Source organism: Botrytis cinerea, chromosome 9 (assembly GCF_000143535.2).
Source record: "Botrytis cinerea B05.10 chromosome 9, complete sequence".
Classification (NCBI taxonomy): domain Eukaryota; kingdom Fungi; phylum Ascomycota; class Leotiomycetes; order Helotiales; family Sclerotiniaceae; genus Botrytis; species Botrytis cinerea.
The window spans coordinates 1,640,660-1,665,373 of NC_037318.1; the positions used below are offsets into that span (position 1 = coordinate 1,640,660).

General features: G+C 44.4%; 10 protein-coding genes across 14 annotated transcripts; 6 read left to right on the top strand and 4 right to left on the bottom strand.

Moving 5' to 3' along the window:
• Positions 1 to 27: 27 nt before the first annotated feature.
• On the bottom strand, positions 28 to 1,243 carry Bcrsm18. Its single transcript, XM_001551583.2, has 3 exons — positions 1,099 to 1,243; positions 703 to 1,037; positions 28 to 617 (listed from the first exon to the last, which is right to left on the bottom strand). The coding sequence occupies exons 1-3, from the start codon at positions 1,193 to 1,195 to the stop codon at positions 396 to 398; spliced, it is 654 nt and encodes a 217-aa protein (XP_001551633.2). The 5' UTR covers positions 1,196 to 1,243; the 3' UTR covers positions 28 to 395.
• Positions 1,244 to 1,349: 106 nt separating this feature from the next.
• Positions 1,350 to 2,627, top strand: BCIN_09g04660 (hypothetical protein). The gene is made up of 2 exons (XM_001551584.2): positions 1,350 to 1,570; positions 1,628 to 2,627. The coding sequence occupies exons 1-2, from the start codon at positions 1,415 to 1,417 to the stop codon at positions 2,030 to 2,032; spliced, it is 561 nt and encodes a 186-aa protein (XP_001551634.1). The 5' UTR covers positions 1,350 to 1,414; the 3' UTR covers positions 2,033 to 2,627.
• A 149-nt stretch (positions 2,628 to 2,776) lies between these two features.
• BCIN_09g04670 (hypothetical protein) lies at positions 2,777 to 4,399 on the bottom strand. The gene is made up of 2 exons (XM_001551586.2): positions 3,820 to 4,399; positions 2,777 to 3,669 (listed from the first exon to the last, which is right to left on the bottom strand). The coding sequence occupies exons 1-2, from the start codon at positions 3,991 to 3,993 to the stop codon at positions 2,899 to 2,901; spliced, it is 945 nt and encodes a 314-aa protein (XP_001551636.1). The 5' UTR covers positions 3,994 to 4,399; the 3' UTR covers positions 2,777 to 2,898.
• Positions 4,400 to 4,741: 342 nt separating this feature from the next.
• Positions 4,742 to 6,779, top strand: BCIN_09g04680 (hypothetical protein). 2 transcript variants are annotated; one of them, XM_001551587.2, is made up of 5 exons: positions 4,742 to 5,300; positions 5,387 to 5,426; positions 5,474 to 6,033; positions 6,101 to 6,256; positions 6,307 to 6,779. In XM_001551587.2, exons 1-5 carry the CDS (start codon positions 5,267 to 5,269, stop codon positions 6,309 to 6,311), a joined length of 795 nt encoding a protein of 264 aa, XP_001551637.2. In that variant the 5' UTR covers positions 4,742 to 5,266; the 3' UTR covers positions 6,312 to 6,779. The 2 variants fall into 2 exon arrangements, with proteins under 2 accessions (XP_001551637.2, XP_024550962.1); XM_024695169.1 differs by having other exon boundaries at positions 6,101 to 6,779.
• Positions 6,780 to 6,956: 177 nt separating this feature from the next.
• On the top strand, positions 6,957 to 8,564 carry BCIN_09g04690 (hypothetical protein). The gene is made up of 2 exons (XM_001551588.2): positions 6,957 to 7,866; positions 7,924 to 8,564. The coding sequence occupies exons 1-2, from the start codon at positions 7,673 to 7,675 to the stop codon at positions 8,414 to 8,416; spliced, it is 687 nt and encodes a 228-aa protein (XP_001551638.2). The 5' UTR covers positions 6,957 to 7,672; the 3' UTR covers positions 8,417 to 8,564.
• A 273-nt stretch (positions 8,565 to 8,837) lies between these two features.
• On the bottom strand, positions 8,838 to 10,045 carry BCIN_09g04700 (hypothetical protein). 2 transcript variants are annotated; one of them, XM_024695170.1, is made up of 2 exons: positions 9,930 to 10,045; positions 8,838 to 9,851 (listed from the first exon to the last, which is right to left on the bottom strand). In XM_024695170.1, the coding sequence occupies exon 2, from the start codon at positions 9,845 to 9,847 to the stop codon at positions 9,506 to 9,508; it is 342 nt and encodes a 113-aa protein (XP_024550963.1). In that variant the 5' UTR covers positions 9,848 to 9,851; positions 9,930 to 10,045; the 3' UTR covers positions 8,838 to 9,505. The 2 variants fall into 2 exon arrangements, with proteins under 2 accessions (XP_024550963.1, XP_024550964.1); XM_024695171.1 differs by having other exon boundaries at positions 8,838 to 10,045.
• Positions 10,046 to 10,287: 242 nt separating this feature from the next.
• On the top strand, positions 10,288 to 15,611 carry BCIN_09g04710 (hypothetical protein). Of its 3 annotated transcripts, XM_024695174.1 has the most exons (4): positions 10,288 to 13,408; positions 13,465 to 13,824; positions 14,049 to 14,338; positions 14,544 to 15,611. In XM_024695174.1, exons 1-2 carry the CDS (start codon positions 11,592 to 11,594, stop codon positions 13,484 to 13,486), a joined length of 1,839 nt encoding a protein of 612 aa, XP_024550967.1. In that variant the 5' UTR covers positions 10,288 to 11,591; the 3' UTR covers positions 13,487 to 13,824; positions 14,049 to 14,338; positions 14,544 to 15,611. The 3 variants fall into 3 exon arrangements, with proteins under 3 accessions (XP_024550967.1, XP_024550965.1, XP_024550966.1); XM_024695173.1 differs by having other exon boundaries at positions 10,288 to 13,824; positions 14,049 to 14,465; XM_024695172.1 differs by having other exon boundaries at positions 10,288 to 13,824.
• A 346-nt stretch (positions 15,612 to 15,957) lies between these two features.
• Bcdcd1 lies at positions 15,958 to 17,531 on the bottom strand. Its single transcript, XM_001551593.2, has 3 exons — positions 17,317 to 17,531; positions 16,254 to 17,260; positions 15,958 to 16,185 (listed from the first exon to the last, which is right to left on the bottom strand). The coding sequence occupies exons 1-3, from the start codon at positions 17,489 to 17,491 to the stop codon at positions 16,141 to 16,143; spliced, it is 1,227 nt and encodes a 408-aa protein (XP_001551643.2). The 5' UTR covers positions 17,492 to 17,531; the 3' UTR covers positions 15,958 to 16,140.
• Positions 17,532 to 17,577: 46 nt separating this feature from the next.
• Positions 17,578 to 20,456, top strand: Bcatg7. The gene is made up of 4 exons (XM_024695175.1): positions 17,578 to 18,108; positions 18,158 to 18,266; positions 18,322 to 19,632; positions 19,690 to 20,456. The coding sequence occupies exons 1-4, from the start codon at positions 17,912 to 17,914 to the stop codon at positions 20,170 to 20,172; spliced, it is 2,100 nt and encodes a 699-aa protein (XP_024550968.1). The 5' UTR covers positions 17,578 to 17,911; the 3' UTR covers positions 20,173 to 20,456.
• A 246-nt stretch (positions 20,457 to 20,702) lies between these two features.
• On the top strand, positions 20,703 to 23,380 carry BCIN_09g04740 (hypothetical protein). The gene is made up of 3 exons (XM_024695176.1): positions 20,703 to 20,768; positions 20,826 to 23,093; positions 23,146 to 23,380. Exons 2-3 carry the CDS (start codon positions 20,857 to 20,859, stop codon positions 23,315 to 23,317), a joined length of 2,409 nt encoding a protein of 802 aa, XP_024550969.1. The 5' UTR covers positions 20,703 to 20,768; positions 20,826 to 20,856; the 3' UTR covers positions 23,318 to 23,380.
• Positions 23,381 to 24,714: the final 1,334 nt, after the last annotated feature.

The window sequence follows — 24,714 nt, forward strand, 5'->3', positions numbered from 1 at the left end:
TACACTTAGAGGGTTGAGAGCAACAAATGTTTCTCCGATTGTTATTGAATTTGTATGCATGCCCATCAAAAAAATATTTCACAGGGCTCATATTGTATGCAGGCATTAGCCCTCTTGCCAACGCACACTATTCGACTTGAGGAGTTCAGCGTGACAGGGGCAAATTTGCCAGTGGTAACGTCAAACAGCTGATGGCATGATGGTAACTTCACAGAAGTAGCCCTCCTCGCTTCGTCCCCTGCAAGTACTCAGTTGATATGGCGTGTTCCGTGACCGGAATTGATGCATACTTAAATTCGATATCATTGCGGGCAACTCCAATCCACTGGGCGCATATTTGCGACCAAGTCGACACATATCATACATTCCTTCATTTCTGCCACCCTGAGAATACCTTACACCAACGTGCCTCGTTTGTAATTATCGTTCATTTCATCCCTCTCCCTCGCCTTGTAAAGGACCTCTGGATGTCTATGCACACTCGGCATCATACCCAAACCAATAGACCTCCTAATTGCCTTTGCAATCTTTCTCTGATTGACCGGTCTTAATCCAGTTTCCTTACTTCCTCTAATCCTTCCCATCGGCGTTACATATTCTGACATAATTGAGAAATTCTAAGGTGGCTCATTAGCCCTGCTCAAGCTTCTCTCAAGAGCGCCCTGTTATTCTACCCTCTCAATCCACAAAAGAAAAACTAACCTTGTAACTCCCCGTTGCTATAGGATCGAAAGCAACCACATCAAAAACATCCCTCGTAACCTTTCCTCTCTTCTTCCATTTTGCCATCTCTATTCCACTCAAATCATGTGGCGCATACACATCTCCAGCTCTCCACCTTCTATGTATTTGTTTTGTCAGAGCTGATCTCGAGACATTGTCTTCGTATTCCTGAGCCGCAGTTCTCTGCACCCCAGAATTGGCTGATAATGCCCTACGTCGCTCGTGGACCTTTTCTTGAGCTTTGTTCACAAGAGACATCAGACTATCATAGCCTCTCATTTCTGAGGATGATTTGTCGGATGTTGGAGGAAGTTCTGCGTGTAGCATTAGCAATTGGCTTCATGGTGAGAGATTGTTGGATTATAATTGACATACCAGCGGACATAATTCTGCTGGTTGAAAATCGCATTCCAAGGAACGGCGATGATACCGCATTGCGCACGGCGTTTAAACATTGTAGTCGAGGAGGCATGATTGCTATACTTGTACCATTCAATATCAAAACCACTTGGTGTTGCTCAATACCAAAATCTTGAAGTCCAAAGCGGGCCGAAACCCCGCATCGGAGCTGGTTATTCCGATGACCCGCAAAAATTTATTTTGATATCTACGATGGAATAGTGATAGGCTTCAATCATTTGCGCCAGACACAACATCTTTCAAATCTTTCAATTGAATTCGATTTCACAAAATGGTTCGTAAACTTAAGCATCATGAGCAGAAGCTCCTCCGAAAAGTAGACTTCACAACCTACGCTTCAGACAACAATCATCGAGATGCGGCTGTCATACGAAGATATGCGATCCAGAAACCTGGGGATTATCAGAAATACAATAGACTTTGCGGTGTAAGTTTATAGTTCCTCATGATAGGAGTCATTAAATATTAATATATGAATACATAGTCCCTCCGTCAACTCGCCCATAAACTCACACTTTTACCTCCCGACTCTCAAGTTCGTCTAAAGCATGAACAGCTCCTCCTCTCTAAACTTCACGATATGGGAATTCTTCCTTCTACCGCTTCCACTTCCAAACTTTCCTCTGTTGAATCGCACGTTACGGTTTCCGCGTTCTGCCGAAGACGTTTACCCGTTGTAATGACGAGATTGAGAATGGCAGAGACAGTCCAGGCTGCGAATAAGATTATTGAGCAAGGACATGTTAGAGTGGGTACGGAAACTATCACAGACACGGCATTCTTAGTTACGAGAAGCATGGAAGATTTCGTTACCTGGGTGGATGGTTCCAAGATCAAGAGAAATATCTTGAAATACAGAGAGAAATTGGATGATTTCGATTTGTTGTAGGCAATCGAGGGAGATGGGGTCATGCATGGTTGGAGTCTTGGAAGTAGGAAAATTTGCTTTGCTTGGAGTTTAGGAGTTGATGGAATTATTTGAAATGGATGCCTTGAGACAATTCATGGATCAAATAAGTTATAAAGTATGATAAGAAACTAATGATTTCGATGGTCCCCGATTTCTGGAAATGGAGTGTGAATCAGTCCGATTATCATGATCATAGAAGGGGATAGGAAATCAAGGCGACGAAGAAACTTCTCGACACGAGAGAATGTGGAGGATGGGTAACCTCATGCTTGATTTTTACCCGAGACAGCGGTATATCAAGGTTATGAAAGTGTATCTTCCACGGAAATGCCAAAGTCAACTATCTTTTAGTGGAAGACAACCAGGTTTCTATGACTCCGATTGACACTGTTCCGAGCAAAATAGTCAACTTGGACTCTCTGGTCAAGGTTCACCAAAAAGCAGTCTTCTGCTATCAGATTCAGTTGCAGACAAAGTTGCGCGAATATAACTCCATTATCTGACATAATATCACTTTTTTGGCCAATCGGTCTTGCTTGTGCGAAGAAATTCTTCTTTTTATTATATAAAGCCATTATGGCAAGTGTCATCTATAGTATCATCATGTCTAAAGCTTTTCTAGCCAGTTGCTCAAATAACAGCAAGTTTTGAAAAACATATTAATTCTCCCACAACGAAGTCATGAACACTTGAAATTCTTGCTCTCATTTTCCCTCATTACATTGAAGTTTAGCACAGTCCACATGAAATGATTGCTCAAATACACACGCACTATGAATCTTCCCGTTCATCTTGATACAAACTTTCTGCGCAAAGATCCCAGCACACTTATCCACCACCTACGGCTAGACATCAACGGTTTCGCTTGCTGAAGCAGCAGCAGGAATACCATAAAACGTCTTGGTGGGATAAAAATTCGGTTCTTGAATATAAATTGTCTCGCCACAAAGAGTTTCCACAGCGACGAATTCTCCGGTCGTGAGAGCGCTCACGGGGATCGTAACGCCCGCAACAGCGGTATTGCATTTCGTGGATGCGGATGTGGATGCGGATGCGGATGCGGATGAGACGTTCGCAATGTTTACTGTCGAGGAGGCAGGGATACCATACGTAGTCTTTGTGGGGTAGAAATTAGGTTCTTGGATGTAGATTGTTTTCTGGCAGAGAACCTCGACTGCGACAAATTCGCCGGTTGTGAGAGCACTAGCGGGGATTGTTACGCCTGCGACGGCGGAGTTGCATGATGTTGTTGTGGCTGCGACTAGTTGTTTTTCTTCGACGATGGGTGTTAGTGTTACTGTTGGTGACGAATCTGTTGATTCAGATTCAGATTCAGATGCGGATGCGGATGCGGATGCCGATGCAGAAGCAGAAGCCGGAATATCGGTAGAAGAATCTTCAGATGAAGAAGCATCAACCTGTGTGCTTGCAGCAGGGAGAACAGAGGTAGGGAAACTATATGGTGTGTTTCCAGATGTACTCGTCTTGGCTGCGGCTCCAGCCACATAGGTGCTGGTGCTGGAGCTTGTGGGTTCCGGCACGCCCCATTCTGTGGCAGGGAAATTGTTGGGTTCTTGGATGTAGACGGTTTGGCTGGAGATGATGACAATACCGACCTGTTGGGGTTCGGGTTAGTATAGATGCTCTTCTTGAATAGAGCATGTGAATGCTGGGTTTGGAGTATTGTCGAGGGAAATTGGTGGTAGAGCGGTATGAGAGGAGAAAGTCAAGATCAAATGTGGTAGGAAAAGAATCCCGAAACTTACTTGTTCACCAGTTGTTAGAGCAGAAGCAGCAAGTGTAGTGAAGAGACCAAAAAGGCCAGGCAATCTAACTCCTGTACCTTCATCCTCGCTGCGTTTAATAGGATTTCCCGAGACAATGACAAAGAGAAATGATAGGAGCGCAAGAAACTTGATTGTAAAGACGGGAACAAACATTTTGAAAGAGTGATGGATGGATTGTTGGTTTCTGTGTTGTTTTCTTTCGTTTGTATGGTATTGGGCTGTGAGAGGGGAGTTGAACTGCGAGAAGATGGATGAGGTGGGAAAAGAGGGAGAAGAAAGAGAAAATGAAAGAGGAAGAGAAAGAGAATTATAAGAAGTTAATAAGTCTACTAGGAAACACTAAAGAAAGATATTGAATATTCATTAGCTGATTCAATTTCTTTCTAATCTCTTTTAGTGTGTCTACTTTTCCATGGTGAATGTTACAGGAAGTGAGAAGTTGAATTTCAGATGATGATAACTTCAAGAAGGGATATCATCAGTCCGAAGGCCGAGAAGTGAATAGATAGATAGAGAGTAAAGTAATAAGTTTGTGATTAATGCGTGGAGTTGTTTGTTCTGCTGGGCGATTTGATGGTGATATCTATGTGGAGAACAACAAGTAATATCAAGCAGCAAATAATAAACAAGAAACAGTAAACACAATCAAATAGTAAACAATCTATATCCTCTCCTTAACAAGCCCAATTCGACTCATCATCTAAAATGCCAAAAAACTATTTAATCCACAAATATACCCTTCGAGTGAAAAGCTCACCATGAATATATTCTACTCATTCATCTCATCCACATCCAATACACTACTCTAATTCACCATTCTACCCCTCTACCCCTCCACATCCACACTACGCCCAAGATCCCCCGACCCTCCCGAGGGTCAAATTAGATACAAACCAAAGAAGACTAATTTCGGGTTCGGGGCTCGGGTTGTCTCATCATGTCATGTAAGGTCATGTAGAGCCAGGTAATCAAACTCCTCTACAGGATAATCTTAAAAGTTTGACTACTGTAAATATGTAGATGAGAAGCGGGGAAGCTTGCTCACAAGTCGTCTATATATACCTATCTACTACTTACCCAATAGCTCCTACATATTCCTCTCTCTCTATCTCTCTTCAAAAGTGTTCATCTTTCTCTAGATACATACATACATACATACATTACATTACATTCCTTCTCCTCTTGATACCCAAACACTTCTCACACTGCTGAGTGCCCTGTATCATACCACATCATATCGCAACTATACACACATATACACACACACTATTTGTTTGTTTGTACCATCAAGTTTGACATAGTTCATTGTACTTGCTTACGTCCAACATCAAACATTTTTGTATTATTGCATTCCACTACCTACCTACCTACCTACCTACCTACCTACCTACCTACAAAACAAAAGGGTTCATTTCATACCGGCAAAATGGATCGTCGAAGAGGCGATGAGGCGGGGAAAGGTATGTTTTGTATATCTCCTAATACACCTTCAAAATTTACTTGGTATAGTTAATTAAAGTTTTCACTTGACTAACATATCTCACAGACGACGAGAACTCAAGAGAATCTCAACGAGAGAACACTAGGTATGTTGACTCTCCCTCCCCCCTCAACCAAACTAACAATTCCCCAGCTCACCCCTCTCTCTCCAATCCGCAAGCCCAACCCGCCAAACTCCCACAACCACAGGCACCCCCAGCCGTCCACAACCACACCACCCCCACCGACACCCTATCCCCCCACCAATCCACCCCCCCTTCCACGCCTACACACCCCAACTCCACCCGCCCGTCTCCACCCCCGAGACCATACTCCAAAGAAGAAACCTCCCACTCTCCACACCTCTCACTATCGCAGATCTCCACCAACCAGGAGAAACCTCATTCGCTCCTCACCCAGGAGTTTCCCATCGCTCTTCCCTAGGAGCAGAACCCGGCGCTACCTCTCCTATTCCGACAAGCGGAGCCGTGCAACCATCCACCACAGTTCCCACCACAGCAAATCACCCCCCCGGAAGAAGATACAGTCTCAAAAAGCGGGAATCCAGCGCCAATCTCTCGGCCTCTACTCCCAAACCCTACATTGTCAAGCCGGCGAAATCCAAATCCAAATCCACCGACACCGCAACTCCAATCCCAGCACCATCTGCAGAAGATCTAAGTGACTATGTAGATACCATGACTGACAGCTTGAGTAAGTCCCTCTCATCCCTACTTATTTTTACATTTTTTTGAATATTGCTAATGTGACTGTGATACAGCGGAGACACTTGCCAGTCTTCAGAGTGCTGCACAGGCTATCCGGAGGGTGACAATCGAGACTGAGCGTAGAGCACACGCAAGAGGAAATTCTGCTTTTGCGGGAGGAGGAGAAGAAGAGCAAGAGCAAGAACAAGACGAAGACGAAGACGAAGAAGGTATGTCATCCAATCAGTCAGCAATTGTCGACCTCGCTAAGAAATTCTAGGATGATCTACACTACACCCAGTGTTCCCAATCTCACCACTCACCGATTGTCCTAAATCCACACCTTGAACTGGGTTCAAGATTTTAGCCCACAGGCAGTGTAGAGAGAAGTGAGTGGGGAAACCTTCTACGAGATTCACTCTTCGATCATATATGTGTGCGCAGGATCTATTTCCACAATCCACATACAGACCGAATACAACTTCGCATGTGCTCTTGTATTGACGAGATGAGGTGTATGTATTATTGAGCTGGAGTTCTCATGACTTCGGCGACTCTAGCGTGTTCTTAGGATGTGTACTTCTGGGTATTCAGAGGCGTATCACACGGGGTTTGATACTACGATGCGCTTCTAGGACGAGTTTCTGGAGTTGGAAAGTCAGAATCGATGTATTTGGCGCCTTTCAACGTACTTCTGAGACGAACGTTGAAAAGCTTTCAGGATAGGAATTAGACATGGTTAATTATCTACCACTTTTGATGATTCTCTGAGGTGACACTTGTGAATCATGAAGACCGAAATAACATGCTAATTAAACCAAAAATTGCTCGCAGACAGAGACAATCACACAATTTTGACTGGCGAAAACGTGCAAACGATGCTCTCAGATCTCTTGACCTTAAACAGCATTCTGGTCTGGAAACAACTCGGAATAATATGTAAACCAGTTAACATTCCAAAGAAATCTAGGTGTCTAGCAGTACCACTACTTTTATTGTAACCTGCCCAACGAATGGGTTGCAATAAAGTTGATTCAACAGAACAGGCCATTCACACATCATCTTCACAATTCCCAATTCCCACTTCCTCAACCCCCCTCCCCCAATAACACTCAAACCCAACCAACACCTGAAGATTTCATCTCCAGGAACAACTCCATTCAAGTACCCAGCCAACAAGTGACAAGAAACCACACAGTCTCCCCAAATAGCCAAAAACGAAAGTCCTTCTCCATCGCCCTCAAATTCTCTCAGCACATCAAGAAAATTCCAGAGTTTCATCGAACGTTCATATTGCAGAGCGAGAAACCCCACAGAAGAAAATCCCTACTAACACAATCTAAGCAAAGAATATGATGCTCTAACTACAAAGCCCTATCTTCTTTTTCAAGAACTCACAATAAAAAGAACACCATGAACTATCAAGCATTTGATTGCTATCCACTTTCTTACGATTAGTCGAAAGAGAAATAACAAGCTCATAGGAAAACGATAGATACTTTGTGCAATATGATGAGAGGACAATCAAACTTCCCACAGACCCTCATAGTGAATAAGATGAAAGATCTAAAGAAACCATCGACTTCAGTCTATAAATGGCACACGTCACCCGACCCAAAATGTAAGATTCCAAAAAAACAATCATCATGAATTCTCCCAACAATGCAACCTCTGGCCACTATTGCGAGATAGACAGGTTCAGATGCTTGAAATGCGAGCACGATGATTACCGCCACCGATACCGATGCGAACGGCATTTGCTTGGGGATGCGTATTGCAGAGAGACGATCCCCATGATCACGCGAGATCGAAATGTGTTTTGTAAAGAGTGCGCGGAAGAGTAAGTTTTGAGTCTTTCCCCGTTCGCCAGAACAAGAATAACATGTATTCCCATCAGTGAGGATCTAGAAGCTGGTGGCCAGAGCCATATGTCAGCGGAACCATCAGCAGTTCATTTTGTGGACGTCAATACCAATATCATTCAAGAAGTAATAGAGATCCAGCCTGTATCTACCGATGCTTCGCAATCAGAGGATACTGTTGGGCCAGATATGCCATCAGGAGGATGGGGCGAGCCGGGAGGCATATCGCTTCAGAGATTAAATCTGCAATCCTCAGCTCGTGTACCTCCAGACCAAGATCTCGCGATAGAGCCACTGGCGCCTCAAAATTTCCTCACAGTACCGCCATCATCAACTCATATCAATACGAATACCGCACCGCCATCAGCACCACCGACCACACCACCACCACCACCAATACCAGCACCCCCACCAACACCACCCCCAACACCACCTTCAACACCGGAACCAGCATCAGAAGAAACAACAAGACAGGCAGGAACATGGGAGCGATTGTACAGGCGGTGGTGCTGTTGGAGTTCAGAATAATCCCTCAAATAAAGACATTTTTGGCACCAGAAACAAATGAAAAGACACAAATAATACCATATCAACTTAGACATTAGGGATTTGATGACTTCTATGGTAATCACCTCAATGCTTTAAATTTAAACACGTGAATGACGAATGTGCCGCAAGATGTGACTTTTAGATAGATGCGAACTTGATTTTCCCTATCCCATCCTATAAGTTGAAAACCGTTTCTTTTTCACTAGAATCTTATCACTCCAGAGTTTTGATTTCTCAACCGGCTCGCAAAGATGAGAACTTAATGCTCCTTATCCCTTACCGAGAATCGACGTTTATTTACCCATTCACTCGAATACTAGGAATAATCAAGAGCATTGAATGCCCAACATGCTTACGCGAAATTGCATTCCCGCATACAGGAAACCAACCACACCTGAAGTGGTATATCGTACCCAGAATCCAGCTCGGTTTTCATTTCCTGACGATATTTCACCATGTTCAAACATTCTGATTTGCCTGCACAAAGCGAAACGCGATGGTATGATATCGTTGTCGGAGCAATTGTAATCTAGAAGAACTCAAGATTTAGTAGGAGAGAAAGAATTCTGAATCAACATCCCAGTTACACGTCGAAAGAGATTTGCATAACATGGTTTGCACTTCTTGATAGTGATCGAGTGAAGAACATGACATGTACCGTCGAGCTCTGTATCATCTCAACTTGACCACATCACGTGCAATCAATCATACATGGAACATAATCCACGAGGCGAAGTAAAAGGATGTGTGGATCCTGATTGAACATTCTTTCGTACGCCATACAACATCCAGCCAATCACATACCCTCACCCCGGCACCAATCCACCGCAGCAAACACAGCCAGCATTGGAACCCAAAGTCCCGAGAAGATCTCGAGGTTAAACCAGCCTTATATTCTCCTATTCACAAACTGACCAACTAGGTCGCCAAACACACTCTACGAATTGGGCGCTGTAGATCGAAACGCCTAATTGTCTTGCGTTGCATGGATTGTGCGCAGGCTGGACTCTGCGATCGGTGGTTTAATCTGTACTCGGTCTTTCGTGCTGATGATTCGGTTTGTGAAACTTAATCCTGTGGATACCTGGTGGTGTGTGGGCTTCTTCTAGAATCATTATACTTCGTCATGGTGTGAGGAAGCCCGTTGACGCCCATGACTGTTTTGACCGCTAATGTGGCGGTTATGGTATGACTATCTATGAAACTGGAGAGGTGTCTAACGGGGCGTCTTGGTGCTATGTGAATGCGAATGTCCGGTATCTCGTGGCGCAGTTGTGTGAGTGCAGCGTTTGACTGTTTGCCTATATCGTATGTGAGCTCAGCGTTTGGCCATTTGCCTATATCGTATGTGACTTCAGATGCGGCTCTGTTGAAGGCTGTGGTCTGGTAGATAGATGATGTGCTAGGCATTTAGCTTGTATCATCGCCATTAGTATGTACACCATACGAACTCGAGTATAATCTGCGGGAACTACGGAAACTAGTCACACACCAATATGACGACGACCATTAAGACTTTGGATGGAAATGTTTCATTGTTTGTTATATTGTATCATATATTAACCTTATGTGCGAATGTAACTTACATCCCCCGTTGTAGAATGTGTCTGAGATACGAGTGTGTCATCGTCATTCATTCGCTTTTTTTCCGCCAAACTTTCCACGCTGCATAAGTTGGTCATTTTGTACAAGGGTAAGCCCCTCCAGCTCTGCGGCCAGGGCGAATAGATAGCAGGTAGGGCCCCAGATCATAATACCTACCTCTTATAATATGTGAAGAAATGCGAAGAATGGATTGAACGAGCATTCGAGAGGCTGGGCGAGGGAAAGAGATTAAAGGTAATAGTAATGATGATGATATAAATGCAAATGCAAATAACTACAAGATCTACAATAACTGAATTCCTTCATATTTACCTATCTAGGCAATGGTTAAAAATAAGAAAGTCTCTCACTACTCCCTATGTTTCCGCTTCCCCCTCCCCCTCCACCTCCCTCTCCCTCTCCCTCTCCGTCTCCGTCTCCATCCAACATTCCAACAATCATATAAACGGAACGGTGTCAGGCACGCCTCGAAAAAAGCTATATAACTATCACGAGGCCCAAAATGGGACCGAACACAGACTTCCAATTCCTTCTTTTCCTCGAATCTTGTAGGTTGTCACGCTTCCTTGGATTATCCAAAACCTAATCCTAGCGCTACGAGGGTTGGTCTCCTTCACCAGATCAGACACTCCAAGGTTTCCCGTGGTTGCGATAGGTACCCAAAGAGATTGTACGAGCAGGCGCCCGAGATGTCCACGGAGGATGTGAGTTCGCGTTGTATTACATTGCTTGCTTTGGTTCTTGCGTCGAGGAAAAGCTGAGGAAAAGCTGAGGAAAAGTCGAGTTGTGGATTGAACCAAGGGAAAAGCTTGACTTCGCCCAATTTACATATGTACACTGACGCAAAGATGCAATCCACTTCCACTTCCATTTTCATCCGAAGTCTCCACTGTCAATTTGTTTACCCCCCTCCCCCCAATCACTCGAGGATGTATCGGTGGAAATTTAAAGAATCACCCCTCATCATCTACAATCAACCATCAACGCCCACACGCATATGTATAATACATACATGTATACATATATACCTAGCAAGATCACATACATACAATAAATACCTAAGATTCTCACCAGCATCGTCACAACATCCATCTGTCTATCATTCGTTCCGTTCTCACATCTCAAATTATATAAATCAATCATTTGGCGTGTATCACGAGATGTCCTCATAAGCGTATTGGCGCACAAGGCCGTGGACCAACCAGACCAAATCCTAATCATTAAACTCATTCACTTCCTCCCTACCTACGTACCAACCTACTACATACATACGCTCGTGTCAGGAGGGGCAATAGGAAGAGTGAGCGCGCAAAGTATCAGCAGCAAAGCCTCGATCCAAAGTAATCCTCCAACTTCCAACCCCCCCCCCCCCAACCAACAAATAACAACCACTTACGACTTACGACTTACAACTTTTGCTTCTTCTTCTTCTTTTTCTTAAAATCTTTACAAACAACAAATCTACGTACAAACATATATTGTGTGGTCTCCGGACACATACAATTTACCCTCACCTTTTTGGCAATAACGACAGGGTAAATAATCCAGAATGCCTGAAAGAGTGGTCCGCAGCTCTTATCATGACCGAGAGGTCGACTATTATTCTTCCGATGAAGAACGGTCATCTTACGGCCGCTCGAAACCAAATGGTAGTACCTATCGTACCGTCCAACGTTATCGGGTCGCACCTAATCGACTCGAGGAAGTAGACGACACTCGATCCGTTCGCTCTTCTCATCGAGAGTACGAAACTCGACAAGGGGACCGAATTGAAGTGGATCGTCGAGTCGAAATCGAGCGCGAGCGCGAACGATATGAACCAGAAGTACGACGGACGGAGCGCATCGAAGTCGACCGAAGAGTTGAGGTCGATCGCGAAAGATACGACCCTGAGCCAAGACGTACCGAACGTATTGAGATTGATCGAAGAGTTGAAGTGGATCGTGAACGATACGAACCTGAAAGACCTCGTTCATCTATCGACTATGACCGAGCGGTGGAATACCAGAGAAGTACAGTCGAGCGAGCCAGAGAACCCGAACGAGATCGCACCAGAACAGTAGTCTATGAGCGAGAGCGGGAACGAAGCGGGAGCCCCTTACCTTGGGAACGGCGCCGGAATGATAGACCATGGGAGACGGAACGGGAGGTTCGCGAGTCTGATGTCACAGTTGAGAAAACTATAGCTCGACGTCATAATGAACCTTATGAACTCGAAAGATACTCCCGAGAAACCGAATACTATGATCGACCAGAACCTACCCCACCACCAATTATCATTCGACAAAGAGCTCCAGAACCCCAACAAATCATTGTTCAAGAGGCGCCAAGCCCGGCTCCAATTATCATACCTCAAAGCGCGCCAGAATCACAACGGGTTGAAGTCATCGAAAGGAAGACGGAAATACAACAAGAAATCGTTCCACGGCCTGAGCCGCGCAGAGAAGAAGATGAGTACTACTATCGCAGGGATGTTCGCGAGGTTAGTGGAAGAAGAGATCGTGATGATGATTATGATCGTCGTTACGATGATGGATACGATAGCGAAGGTTATGTCATACGAAAGAAGGTTGTCAAGAGAGAAACGCGCAGTCGCAGTCATAGTCCTCATCACAGAAGACATTTGGCAGAAGGTGCCTTAGCGGGAGCTGGTGCAGCTGCTCTTTTGGCAAGCCACAAGGAAAAGCAAGGATCTGAAGTTGCTCATCGTGGCAGAAACGTTATTGGCGGAGCTGCTCTAGGTGCGATTGGTGCTGAAGTAGTTACAAGAGCACGCAGCCGTTATCGCGACAGTCGTGAGGGCAGAAGCAGGTCCAGATCAAGCAGCCCACATGGTCACAACAAGCTAAAGACCGCCCTTGGTCTGGCAGCTGCAGCAATTGCCGCTGGAGCTGCAGTCAAATATGCCCAGAACAGAACTGCAAACAAGGAAGAGATGGTTCGTGGCCGAAGTCGACAGAGAAGTATGTCTCGTGGTCGCCGCTATTCTGATGGCGATGAATATTGGTCCGATGAGTACGAAAAGCGTACTACCATCATACGCGATAGAAGCAGGAGCAAGAGCATACATGCTGATCCGGCGCATCGCAAGAAATCCATGGCAAAAGCTGGAGCTGGAGCTGCTATAGTCGCTGGTGTCGCAGAGCATTTCCGAAATAAATCGCGAAAGCGTAGTGGTCAACGATCGCAATCACGAATTCGAACCGCTGCGGAGATAGCTGGATCAGGTCTTGCGGGTGCTGCAGTGGCCGGTTTGTATGAGAATAGAAAGGCCAAGCAGGAGGCCGAGGAAGACGATGTATACGAGAGACAGGAGAGAAGAAGAAGCAGGACTAGGAGTAGGACTAGGAGCAGAACTAGAAGCAGGTCGAGAGCCAGATCTACAGGCGTACATTCTGATCCAGGTGTTGACCCAGAATTAGGCATGGTTCAGTACGGTACTGAACCTGTATACACGCACCAGCAGCCAGCACCATTCGATCGACCTAGCGAGTACGATCCAGCTGTCGCGGCGGCCACAGCTGGAGCTGCTTACGGTGCTACCAGACGTAGTCGAAGCCGATCGCGCCGACACAAACGAGACTCATCTAACGAAGATGGAGAACGACCACGATCGCGATCACGAAGTAGAAGCCGTAGCAGAGTACGAGATCTTGCTGCTGGTGCGTTGGGTACGGGTGCGGCCGCTATTGGAATCAACGAATATAGAAAGAGAAAAGAGAAAAAGGAAAAAAAGGAGAAAAAGGATGCAGAAAAACATGAGCGTGAGCGCGAACGAAGACGTGAGGTCCCCCAGCACTCAAGATCAAGTTCCCGCTCGGTTTCCCCGTCGGAAATAAGATCTTCTTTATCCAAAAGATTTTCAAATCTTATCCCCAAAGCCCCTGAATGATCATGTTATTTCGCTTTCATGTCCATAGGTACTTCCATATCTGTTAAATCATTTGTTCGAGTGGCTCGGCCTCATGTATCTCTTTCTTTCGTACTAACATTCATTTTGAATCAGGCTATGAAGACGAAGCACCTGAGAGTTACTACACGAATTTCCGTGATGAGACATATTCGCCTTCGCCGCCTCACGCTTCCGGTGGTTCATACTATCCTGAAAACAATGCATTCCCACCACCTCCTACTTCCAACCCAGAAACTTTCACCAACCATGGAAATAAATCTACACCTTTTGTTAATGAAATCCCTCCTATTCCTCCTTACAATCCTCAAGACTATGCAAGTCAACGTCCTACCACTCATGATCCTCATCATTACCCACCTTCATCCAGAGTTCCTGGTGACAATGTGAGTACTCATCAATCTTCGAATCCCGAACCTTTTATGACAGTACCTCCTCATACAAGAGAGGAGTCTTATTTCCCTTTTCATGAAACCTCTCCACCTCAAACTGATCATGTTTACGACCGGGAGGGTGCGTTGCTTTTATTCATTTCCTTCCATGTGTACAACATAATTGTCATGACTTCAATACTAATACATATCTTCATAGATCGTTTAAATGTTCCAACGCCATCAACGCCCGATACACCCTTAACACCAATCGAAGCTACTCCCTCAAACAAATCTGTCATGTTCGCTCCTCTATCTCCCACTTCTTCCCGTCGCTTAGAACGTATACGTAATTCTAAAGCGGATCAATCAACTTCCACTGTTAATACATATGAGCAACCCAATCCATCTTCGGATCGTCGTTATAGAAGAAGACGAAGGCGTAACTCGGATCCTTCTTCTGACCGACCTTCAAGGCCTCGTAAACATCGTAAACATAGGAAAGGAAGACATAGTGATGAGAGTGATAGTGAAAAGAGTGAGGATGAAGAAGTGGAGGTGTTGCCAGCGAGGTTTGATAAAGAAGGGAGACCGTTAAGTAGGGATAGGAGTGGAAGTCGGGAAAGAGATATTGCAAAGGAGTTTGGGGGTGGAAATGAAATGGTTGAGAGGGTAGTCAGGGGGGTAGGGGAAGTGGTTGCGGGAAAACAGACGTGGAGTGATTTGTTGATGGGGTTTGTTAAGGACGGTGGGTTGGCAGGTGGTTCGACTCGTGGCTCGGTTGCGGATTTTGAGGATGAGGAGAGGGAGAGTCGTAGGGAGAGAAAGGAAAGGAGAGCGAGTAGGAGTAGGGCAAGGGATAGGGATAGGGATAGGGATAGAGAGATTTAGGGGTTGGATATAGTGGAGCAGTGCTTTCTTTCTCGTTTTTGTTACTCGTCAATTTTTTCCTTTTTGCGATGCTTGGGATGAGTAATGATGTCACGGCCGTGGAAATAATACCTTGACGTGAGCTTTGCGGTGGATTTTTTGCGTTGGATTTCATTTGCGTTGGCTCTTTTTTCTTTCTTCCTTTTTTCTTTCAGATATGCGTTTTATGATCATCACGATATCATGGATAATGGATATGAATATGAATATGAATATGGACACGAATTTCTTTTGGCTTTGCGTTTTGGATTTTGGATTTGAATTTGGGTTTGGATTTGGGTTTTGCTGAAATCAAATACCAACTTGATTGATTGATAGGATGAGATGTGCGAGAAAATGATATGATATGATAATGATACGATTCTGTTATGATATGAATGATGTAGAATCTTGATGATTTTTTCTTATTGATATCTATGTTATTGGGATGTTTGAATGTGCTTGATCTTGTAATAGAGGAGAAGGAATGGGTGGGCTGTGAGGTGAGAAGGATGGGCTGTTGATATGATATTTATAATGCGAAATATGCTTTCTGTAGTTGATGAATTTTGACTCTTATTGAGGAATGGGGATGATATGGTAGATAGATAGGTAAGGAAGGGGGGCGATTGCACGGATGCTTTATGCTTTGTGTGATATGATAGTTTGCATCGAGTGAGTAGTGAGTAATGAGGAGGGCTCAAAGAGGGAGATGAAGATGAAGATGTTGGTGCTGCGAATATATATATACTTGAAAACTAAAAATTAGGAATTGGAAATTAGGGTGTCTTTTGTATACTACGTATGTCTGAATAGTGGTATATGCGTGTGTGTATGTATTCTCACATGCTTTTCCCATCCTTCGCTATGCTATTTATAAATTATTGGGGTATCATCGCTTGAAAATGCTAATATAGTGACTGTTTTTCTAGATGGATTAAACCATTTGCCGGCTGTGAAGAAGAGAGGATTAGTAGGTGAACTCGCTCATGTTGTAGACTAGCTAGGAAGATTCACATACCGGAATAAACTGTCTTAGTTTAATTCCCGCCTGGCCGAATACTGCTGCCGTTTCCGCATCCATGCTGTATCCTTGGCTGTAAACGACTTCTGAAATTCCGACTTGTACGATCTTGATACTGCATGTTAGGCAGGGACAGGTATCGCAATATAGGATGGCGTTTTCTCGGACTCTTTCGCGACCGGCTTCGAGAAGTGCGTTTTCTTCTGCATGCAGACAGAGACATGTGCCGAGTCCTACTCCAGAGCCTTGTCCTTCGTTGCAGCGGGAACAGCCTCCTTCTCCGCAGTTGAGTAGTCCTCTGGGTGTGCCATTGTAGCCGGTTGAGATGACTCGTTTTTCGCGGACCAAGACGCAACCCACGCGGCGTTTCATACAGTTACTGCGCTGAGCGGCTAGGGAAGCTAATTGCATGAAGTATTGATCCCAGCTTGGTCGAAGACGGTCTTCGTTTGTTAAATCGAGCTTGCCGAGTGTAGCGTATAGGTGGGCGAGATCGGAGGAGGTATTGAGGAGACGAATGGTAGCGCGGGATATGAGGGATTGGAGACCGTGTTCGGGATCGTAGAGATGCTGGTCTGAGCGGAGGAGAAATTCTTCGAGAGTGATTGGGGTGGAAGGTGTGTTGGGGCGTGCTTGGAAGCGTTTCCAGCGGATGGAGACTGGGGCGTCGACGCTGACGAGGATGAAGAAGGGGCGTCGGAGAAGGGCGTCGAGGATGGATTCGGTGTAGATATTGGTTGTTACCCATCGTTCGCGCCAGCGCTTGGTTACGAAGTCGAGGAGGTCGGTGGTGCTTGTAAAGGTGTATTGGGATTGGGATTGAGGTTTTGACTTTTGTCTTAAAGTTATGCTATTCTCTTCGACATCTTCCGATTCTTCAGCTGTAACGCCATTGGTGATTTGAGGAGAGTTCTTGCTGCCTTGCTCTGGTCGGAGGTAAAGGTGAGTGAAACCATGGTGCTCTACCAGATACTGCGCGATTGTACTCTTGCCAGCACAAATTCCTGTGATTAAAGGTCAACTCAATATTATTGTATTTACACTTAGGATATTCACTTACCTCCACACAGACCTATAAACATGACTTTTTCTTTAGCCTTTTTTATCCCAAAGCTCCTTGAAACCTTGATCTCAATTCTGGCTTGCTCCAATTGTGTGAAAATGTGTGGTGGGAGGTTTTGTAAATTTCCATGGAAGCTTGAAATAGCAAAGGCAGCTTGGAGGGAAACAATCATGAATCTGCCGGAGTATCACCGATTGGCTGCTTATATAACCTCGGACCATGTGAGTTGAATCCTTGTCTTACTCAGTCACCCAACGTGCTGTATCCCACTAACCCAATTGCCCCTCCATCTATCTCATGATTTCAACCTAAGACTCTGGTGTCACACTACACTTCTTACAACTGGACTCCATTCACAAGATATTCCTACTTCTTCTACGACTTCAACATATCACATCATCCCTTACAAACATTAACAAAGCTAACCAAATTGCTTTGATCTTAGAGTCAGGACTACACCCAAGATACCAACGTTGCCTTTATTGAAGAAGGCCCTTGGGACGGAGAGGAAGAAGAACTAATAACCTCGTTTTCTACTGTTGAAGATTTATACACAGCTATCCGCGTGAGAGAGGATAACAACCAGCTCGACATGGCTTTAAAGTTCGCCCCATTTGCTTCTGAAATAGAGCTACCATTTTACACAGCCCTTTCCCAACTAAAGATCGACCATGATAAACTGGACGATTCTGCAAGACCTGTTCTTGGGCTATATGAACCAAGAGCTACACAGAGTCCTGATCAAAGTTCTCGTATGAGAGTTCTTGGTAATGCGTTGAGCAGTAACGAGTATGGGTTCAACTTCATGTTCTGAATACGCGCACTGATTCATTCATAGAGTTCCATCTGGTCACATTCGAGCTGAGGGCAAAATCAAGAATGTTAACACCATCGAGGATTTCAAAAATATGGACAAACAGGCAATGTTACAAACTTCTGCTAAACAAGTAAGTCCCGTGATCTTCTGATCGACTCGCTTCGATGCCGTTCTGACAGGGGCAGATTTGGGATGCAATTAATGATGGCACCATTTATTCCATCCCTTCATTACTTTCTTCATTCACTATTTTGTCGTTTGCAAATTTGAAGAAATATACTTTTACCTACTGGTTTGCTTTTCCTGCTCTTCATTCGGAGCCGGCATGGCGGAAAGTTGAGCAGCCGCCCAAATTCAGCGCTGAAGAAACCACGGCGCTTACGGAAGAACTTGGCACATGGCGTTACAGCCACGACAATAGAGAGCATGGATTCTTTCTTGCCAAGCGAGTATATCCTTCTTCGGAATACCCACAAGATCCGGAGAGCGAATCGACATCCGATTTGCCCTTTAAGTGGGTTATCGGATCCTTGAGAGAATTCGAAAGCGGTTTCTTTAATGGTGTAGATGCAAAGGACCAATATGTATCTTTTGTAGATCCGTCTACTTATCATGAGAATCCAGGGTGGATGCTACGTAACTTGTTAGTTCTAGTTAGACGGAGATACAAGCTCGACAAAGTCCAAATACTTTGCTACAGAGATAATCATGCAAAGCGCCACGTGCCTCAGAGTTTAATCTTGATTTTAGAGAGCATCTACGACCCAGAATACCAGTCCACTGCCCCGGATCAGATACCTAAAGTGACTGGCTGGGAGCGTAATAGTCTTGGAAAGCTCACTGCGAAAGTCACCAATTTGGCTCAGTACATGGACCCGGCTCAATTAGCCGACCAAGCGGTGGATTTGAATCTCAAATTGATGAAGTGGCGCATCGCACCTGAATTGAACCTGGATGCTATCAAGAACACAAAATGCTTGCTACTCGGAGCTGGTACTCTTGGGACATACGTTTCGAGACTTCTGATGGGATGGGGAGTACGCAAAATCACCTTCGTTGACAACGCGTCTGTCTCTTTTTCGAATCCTGTTCGGCAGCCATTGTTCGACTTCAAAGATTGTATTGATGGTGGTGCCAAGAAAGCATATAGAGCATCTGAAGCTCTTCAGGAAATTTATCCAGGAGTCGATAGCACGGGACATGTAATGGCAGTACCAATGCTTGGACATCCGATCACAGATGAAGCTGCCACGAAGATGAACTTCGAACTATTACAGAAGCTTATTGAGGATCACGATGCAATATTTTTATTGATGGATACTCGTGAGAGTAGATGGCTCCCAACTGTTATGGGAAAGGCGGCTGGTAAAATCGTTATGAATGCAGCTTTGGGATTTGACACTTATGTCGTGATGAGACATGGAGTTACTCCTGAAGATGGCGGTCCAGCCGCCCTAGGCTGTTACTTCTGCAATGACGTTGTAGCACCATCCGACGTAAGATCTTTTTATTTCTTTCCATTTATATATAACTTGCTAACATAGCTCTTACAGTCCGTGAAAGATCAGACTCTTGATCAACAATGCACAGTCACTCGACCAGGTGTGGCACCCGAGGCATCTTCTAAGCTTGTAGAACTACTCGCTTCTGTTCTTCAACATCCGTTGAAAGGTGCTGCTCCGGCTCCGAAGCTCTCCCCAAATCAACAATCTGGCCAATTGGAATTCGACCGGGACCCACCAAATCACCCTCTAGGTCTCGTACCTCATCAGATTCGAGGGTTTTTGGCTGCTTACAAAACAATGCTAATCAGCGGTCCCTCCTACGATTGTTGTTCAGCCTGCTCACCCAAAATCGTGAACGCATACAAAGAAGACGGATGGGAATTTATCAAGCGCGCATTGACCGAGAAGGACTACATCACCGAATTGAGTGGCTTAGCAGAGGTTCAACGCAAAGCTGAAGCAGCTGCAAACGATGTAGAATGGGATAGCGATGAAGAGGGCATGGAAGATGAAGAACCTGAATTACTTTGATTATGAGCTTTATATGTTTCTGGACATTGTAATGGCGTTAAGCTATATATGGAACGGGCATCGATGGTATGATTTATGACTCTATTGGCGTTTTGCAGATGGTGGTGGAGGGGTTTAGATTGGTTGGCAGGTTTATAGGGGTATTTTATGGATGGTGAGCTTTCTCGGGGTCGTAGTCTACTATATATTTTAGATTGGTGGTTTTGATGGTTTAAGCATTTTCAGTCTCATAGAATGGGAGATAATTGAAACGATCTTTAAGGGCAACTAATTATGTCACTATATAAGTGCGAGGTGACTATTCTACATGTGTGATTGCAGTTTTCATCTTGACAGAACTTTAATCTTCAATTTATTAGTCTCGACAATGATTCATTAATATCTTATTTCAATTAGTGGCCCAGTCCAATCCAGTCAAGTTGTTTCAAATGCGGATTAGTGAGGGGTAGCTTCCCAACATAAATGATTGGCTGTATTTTAGTGCGATCTAAACGGGAGTTGCCGCACGTTTTTCAAGCTCCAGGGCCTATGGCAAAAAAGTTAATGAACACCTTGAAGCTTCTCAGTACGTCAATTGTAATTATTTCTATCATACCGTGAGTCAAACCACTCTACTGCTTCTTCTGTTTTCATCTAACCTTTTGCTTTTGTAGATTCTGTACATAGCATTGCCATTTCTCAACCATGCGTTCCCAATTGACCCGCAGAGTCTTCCGTGGACTTCTGTCAAACGAAGGCCTCATATTACCATGCCAAAATCGAGCGGCAGCGTCATTAGCACTTCGACGTCGCCGGAATGCGCTCCCTGCTGTATCCTACGCATCGCGTCGTTCTCTATTTGGATTTTCTCGGAAACCTCCACGACAACCGAAAGCACCGGACTTGGAACCGGGAATGAAAAAGATGGCCGAGTTTAGCTTGATGACAAAGATTCACGCACGAACTGCGAATAAGGATGATATGCTTAAAGCTTTCAATGAATTCTTCAAACATAAGGTCGATACGGAACGAGCGGTAAACAATATCGAGGCAGGGCATGCGTTGAGGACTTTGAAGTATCTGGTTAGTTGTGGGTTGGGAGATGGACATCTGAAGGATTTCATGACGGCTTTGAAAGCATTGACGATCATTCCTAAAGATGAAACGAACGATTTTTTGGAATTGGCGAGACTTCTCTTCCTAGAGATCAAGAAGTTGTCGGAGTTGTCTGGATCTAATGAGAATGCGCCAAGTTATGAACGCTTTATAAAGATACTGAGTGGGGTTGGGAAATCTCTAGAGGCTAGAGAGCTTTGCGAAGAAGAGGCCGAAAATTTTCTAGAAGATGGAAAAACTCCCTCAGGATCTTCAATCAAAGAGTACAGTGCTACACAGCGCAAAATCATGAAACGAAACTGGTTTACCGTTTTATCTGGATTTGCGCGAGAAGGGAACGAGGTGGAATTATTGAAAACATACGAGAGACTGGAGGAGCTACGGATAGGACGTAATAATACTAGCAAGGAAATCGTCGTCAAGTTTTATACGTCTAGGGACCGTGTCGCGGAAGCGCAAGCGTGGTTTGAGAAGGTTTTCTACGATCCGATAGAACTTACCCCTAGTATACTGCAGGACATACTCAAATTCTGTCTTCGTCACGAGGAACTGCTAGATTGGTGTAAAGGTATCTTTCGAAATGTTCTGGAGTCAGAAAAATTGCAAAAAGAAAAGTGGGATGTCGTATTTCAATGGGCTGCGAGTGCTATGGACAAGGGTGTTGAAGATGTAGAACGTATGATGCGTATCATGGAAAAGCGTTATCCTGACGATTATTCTATGAGACCTGATATTGACACTATCAATGGCCTGGTCGAATATGCAATATCGAAAAATGATCCATATCTTGCAGAGCGTTACATCGCATTGGGGCAAAAGTTCGATATTCGTCCAAATGCAAGGACTTTCATCTTGCAGATGGACTATCGAGTCGGTGCTGGAGATCTTTCGGGTGCCCATGCATCCTATAACCTGCTCCAGGGCGAGGAAATTTCCAAAGACGAAGATCTGCCTGTCATTAATAGATTCGTCCGAGCACTCTGTGCCTCTGAGAATCTGCCTTATAACGAGATTTCATCAATCGTTTCCGATCTTGACGAGCGTAATGCCAGGTTAGAAGCGGATACAGTGTCCTCACTCTGTACAATGTACATTGCCCGCAACGAACTCCATGATGTAGTAGATTTGCTACAAGCCAATACCTACCACTATACCCTTTTAGAGCGAGCTCAGATACGAGATGCGATACTTGCTTTCTGTTTTGACAGAAACAATCATGAGGATCGTATATGGGATGCTTATCGCGTCGTCACCCACATTTTCGACGAAACAGATGTTCCTACACGTACGCGCATCATGAATGAATTCTTCGATCGCAAAAGATCGGATATGGCTTGTCATGTTTTTGGTCATATGCGCCAGCATATCAGCCCTAGCAGACGTCCCGTGCTAGATACTTACATAGATTGTTTTGTTGGTATAGCGTCATGTGCCGATGCCGAGTCTCTCGATATGGTTCACAATATGTTGAAGATGGATAGTACCATTGAACCTAATACCCGTCTTTATAACTCTTTGATGCTGGCCTATACAGCTTGCGAAGATGCTAGTCGATCGCTACATTTCTGGGATGATATTACGAATTCTCGCGAAGGACCTAGTTACAAGAGTCTGGAAATAGTGTTTCAAGCATGTCAGAGAAAACCGTTTGGGGATAGACCAGCAAGGGAGATTTGGGATAAGATGAAGAGGATGGAGATTGAGATCACAAGGGAGGTTCATGCTGCCTATGCTGGTGCACTGGCCGGACAGGGAAAATTAGATGAAGTCAAGGTGTTGGTGGAGGCTATGGAGAAAGATGTTGGGTTTGGTCCGGATATATTGACGTAAGTTTTATTTTCAATATTTTGCTTTGAAGGTTTTTCTAACACTTAGTAGCATTGGAACGATTTACAATGCAATTCAAGGCTCAAATAGGAAGGATTTGGTGGCGGAATGGACAAAGGAACTATATCCAGAGGTGTGGAAGGAGGCGGAGAAACTGGGATTTACGGAACATGAGGAGGGTCACATGGTGTTGAATATGCCGGAGAGAAAACTAAGAGCTTGAGCGAAGGTTGTATGCTAAATATATATTTAATATTCAAATTTTATGACGGGCTGAGAGTTCCCAACCAGTGATTAGTAGTCAGCAGTCAAAGCTTACTGCAGATGCTGATGATGTTGCTTTTGCTTGTATAATGGATAGTACATGCCTTGAGTCTTGAAGATTCTCACTTTGTCATATGTATACTTTCTATGGAAGTGCTACTTTCAACCTCACTATCGAACCCTTTCCAGCTGTATATGAATGCCAGGTCAGTATTTTCATCGCTTTTCATGGCGGTCAGTGGGAAAGGATGATGGTGAAGAATCATGGAAAGCGCAACAAATGAGTGAAATTCTTTCCTTCGCTTGAGATCTTATTCTTGTAGGCTTGAATAAGATGTTTTCATTTGCAAGTTCGGAGATGAACTGTCTGGTTTGTGAATGGATGTGCTTTTGACGTATATTTCTGGAGTTGGGGATTGTGGTTGGGGATTGGAAATGCTGTTGGGATGTTTTTTTTTAAAGTATGGGGGTGTTCTGGAGTTGTTTGGGTAGGTGCTGGGTGCTGTGGAGATGTGTAGTGTTTGTATTGGATGGCTATATTTGTTGCGATACGAGTGAATATATGCACATAAGTGCGCTAGCGCGCTAGTGCACAGGGCGTATTGTACATAGCTCTCGTAGCTCTGAACCTAGAAGAAGATATAATATAATACAGTATACCATACTTATTATAAAGATGTTATAATTACCATTGAGGTGATATCAACAGTATTGGACAGCTGTATTGTTGCTTCGTAGCTAGGCACTTTGGAGAAGAGAAATCTAGATTTTGTAGCGGTGGTGTTGGAGTGGATAATGTAGGATGTGGGATGGCTTGGTAGAGTCGATGTTTTTTTATGGTTTTTGCATGTTTGGTTGGAAGAGGAAATCTGAATACGTCATGACAACATACGTCGCTTCCTAATAACATGAACTGTTGTCTGATGTCTCTCTTTTTGAATCTATTCTATGAGGTTGGTTTGAGAAGTGATTATCGCCTGGCTTGCTTTCAAAGTTGAACGCTATTAGATGCTGCAGTTCTTGTATCGTCTGATTTAGATAGTGAGTAGTTTTTTTCCCTTCATCACCAGAAACAGCCAAATTGCATTGCCGTAGTGGTTTACAAATCTTATGTTACGGCGTTTCAAATGTTTTAGTGGCAATTTGCTATCAACCGTTCGTCTGTATAGCATAGCATGTTCAGTTCCTAATAGTTTTGTGTGTAAGTGATATAGAGAGTGGTACGGTTAGACGGTATAATGTTTACGGTGTCGAAAGATTGTTCAGCTAACAGCATATACGCTTGCACCGTACCATCCTCTCGACTATGGATAGCTCTCCCTCTCACTATATATGTTCCAATCACGTCTACTTCAT

Coding starts and splice junctions, on each gene's coding strand:
- Bcrsm18 (XM_001551583.2), bottom strand. CDS start 1,195: ATGCCTCCTCGACTACAATGTTTAAACGCCGTGCGCAATGCGGTATCA. Junction 1,038..1,098: donor CAGCAGAATTATGTCCGCTG/GTATGTCAATTA, acceptor TGCTACACGCAG/AACTTCCTCCAACATCCGAC. Junction 618..702: donor TAGCAACGGGGAGTTACAAG/GTTAGTTTTTCT, acceptor GAGCCACCTTAG/AATTTCTCAATTATGTCAGA.
- BCIN_09g04660 (XM_001551584.2), top strand. CDS start 1,415: ATGGTTCGTAAACTTAAGCATCATGAGCAGAAGCTCCTCCGAAAAGTA. Junction 1,571..1,627: donor AATACAATAGACTTTGCGGT/GTAAGTTTATAG, acceptor ATGAATACATAG/TCCCTCCGTCAACTCGCCCA.
- BCIN_09g04670 (XM_001551586.2), bottom strand. CDS start 3,993: ATGTTTGTTCCCGTCTTTACAATCAAGTTTCTTGCGCTCCTATCATTT. Junction 3,670..3,819: donor CTCTAACAACTGGTGAACAA/GTAAGTTTCGGG, acceptor GAACCCCAACAG/GTCGGTATTGTCATCATCTC.
- BCIN_09g04680 (XM_024695169.1), top strand. CDS start 5,267: ATGGATCGTCGAAGAGGCGATGAGGCGGGGAAAG. Junction 5,427..5,473: donor TCTCAACGAGAGAACACTAG/GTATGTTGACTC, acceptor ACAATTCCCCAG/CTCACCCCTCTCTCTCCAAT. Junction 6,034..6,100: donor TACCATGACTGACAGCTTGA/GTAAGTCCCTCT, acceptor ACTGTGATACAG/CGGAGACACTTGCCAGTCTT.
- BCIN_09g04690 (XM_001551588.2), top strand. CDS start 7,673: ATGAATTCTCCCAACAATGCAACCTCTGGCCACTATTGCGAGATAGAC. Junction 7,867..7,923: donor TGTAAAGAGTGCGCGGAAGA/GTAAGTTTTGAG, acceptor TATTCCCATCAG/TGAGGATCTAGAAGCTGGTG.
- BCIN_09g04700 (XM_024695170.1), bottom strand. CDS start 9,847: ATGCCTAGCACATCATCTATCTACCAGACCACAGCCTTCAACAGAGCC.
- BCIN_09g04710 (XM_024695173.1), top strand. CDS start 11,592: ATGCCTGAAAGAGTGGTCCGCAGCTCTTATCATGACCGAGAGGTCGAC. Junction 13,825..14,048: donor GCGTGAGCGCGAACGAAGAC/GTGAGGTCCCCC, acceptor ATTTTGAATCAG/GCTATGAAGACGAAGCACCT. Junction 14,466..14,543: donor TCATGTTTACGACCGGGAGG/GTGCGTTGCTTT, acceptor ATATCTTCATAG/ATCGTTTAAATGTTCCAACG.
- Bcdcd1 (XM_001551593.2), bottom strand. CDS start 17,491: ATGATTGTTTCCCTCCAAGCTGCCTTTGCTATTTCAAGCTTCCATGGA. Junction 17,261..17,316: donor GTTTATAGGTCTGTGTGGAG/GTAAGTGAATAT, acceptor CTTTAATCACAG/GAATTTGTGCTGGCAAGAGT. Junction 16,186..16,253: donor AACTAAGACAGTTTATTCCG/GTATGTGAATCT, acceptor TCTTCTTCACAG/CCGGCAAATGGTTTAATCCA.
- Bcatg7 (XM_024695175.1), top strand. CDS start 17,912: ATGGCTTTAAAGTTCGCCCCATTTGCTTCTGAAATAGAGCTACCATTT. Junction 18,109..18,157: donor AATGCGTTGAGCAGTAACGA/GTATGGGTTCAA, acceptor ATTCATTCATAG/AGTTCCATCTGGTCACATTC. Junction 19,633..19,689: donor ACGTTGTAGCACCATCCGAC/GTAAGATCTTTT, acceptor TAGCTCTTACAG/TCCGTGAAAGATCAGACTCT.
- BCIN_09g04740 (XM_024695176.1), top strand. CDS start 20,857: ATGCGTTCCCAATTGACCCGCAGAGTCTTCCGTGGACTTCTGTCAAAC. Junction 23,094..23,145: donor TTTGGTCCGGATATATTGAC/GTAAGTTTTATT, acceptor AACACTTAGTAG/CATTGGAACGATTTACAATG.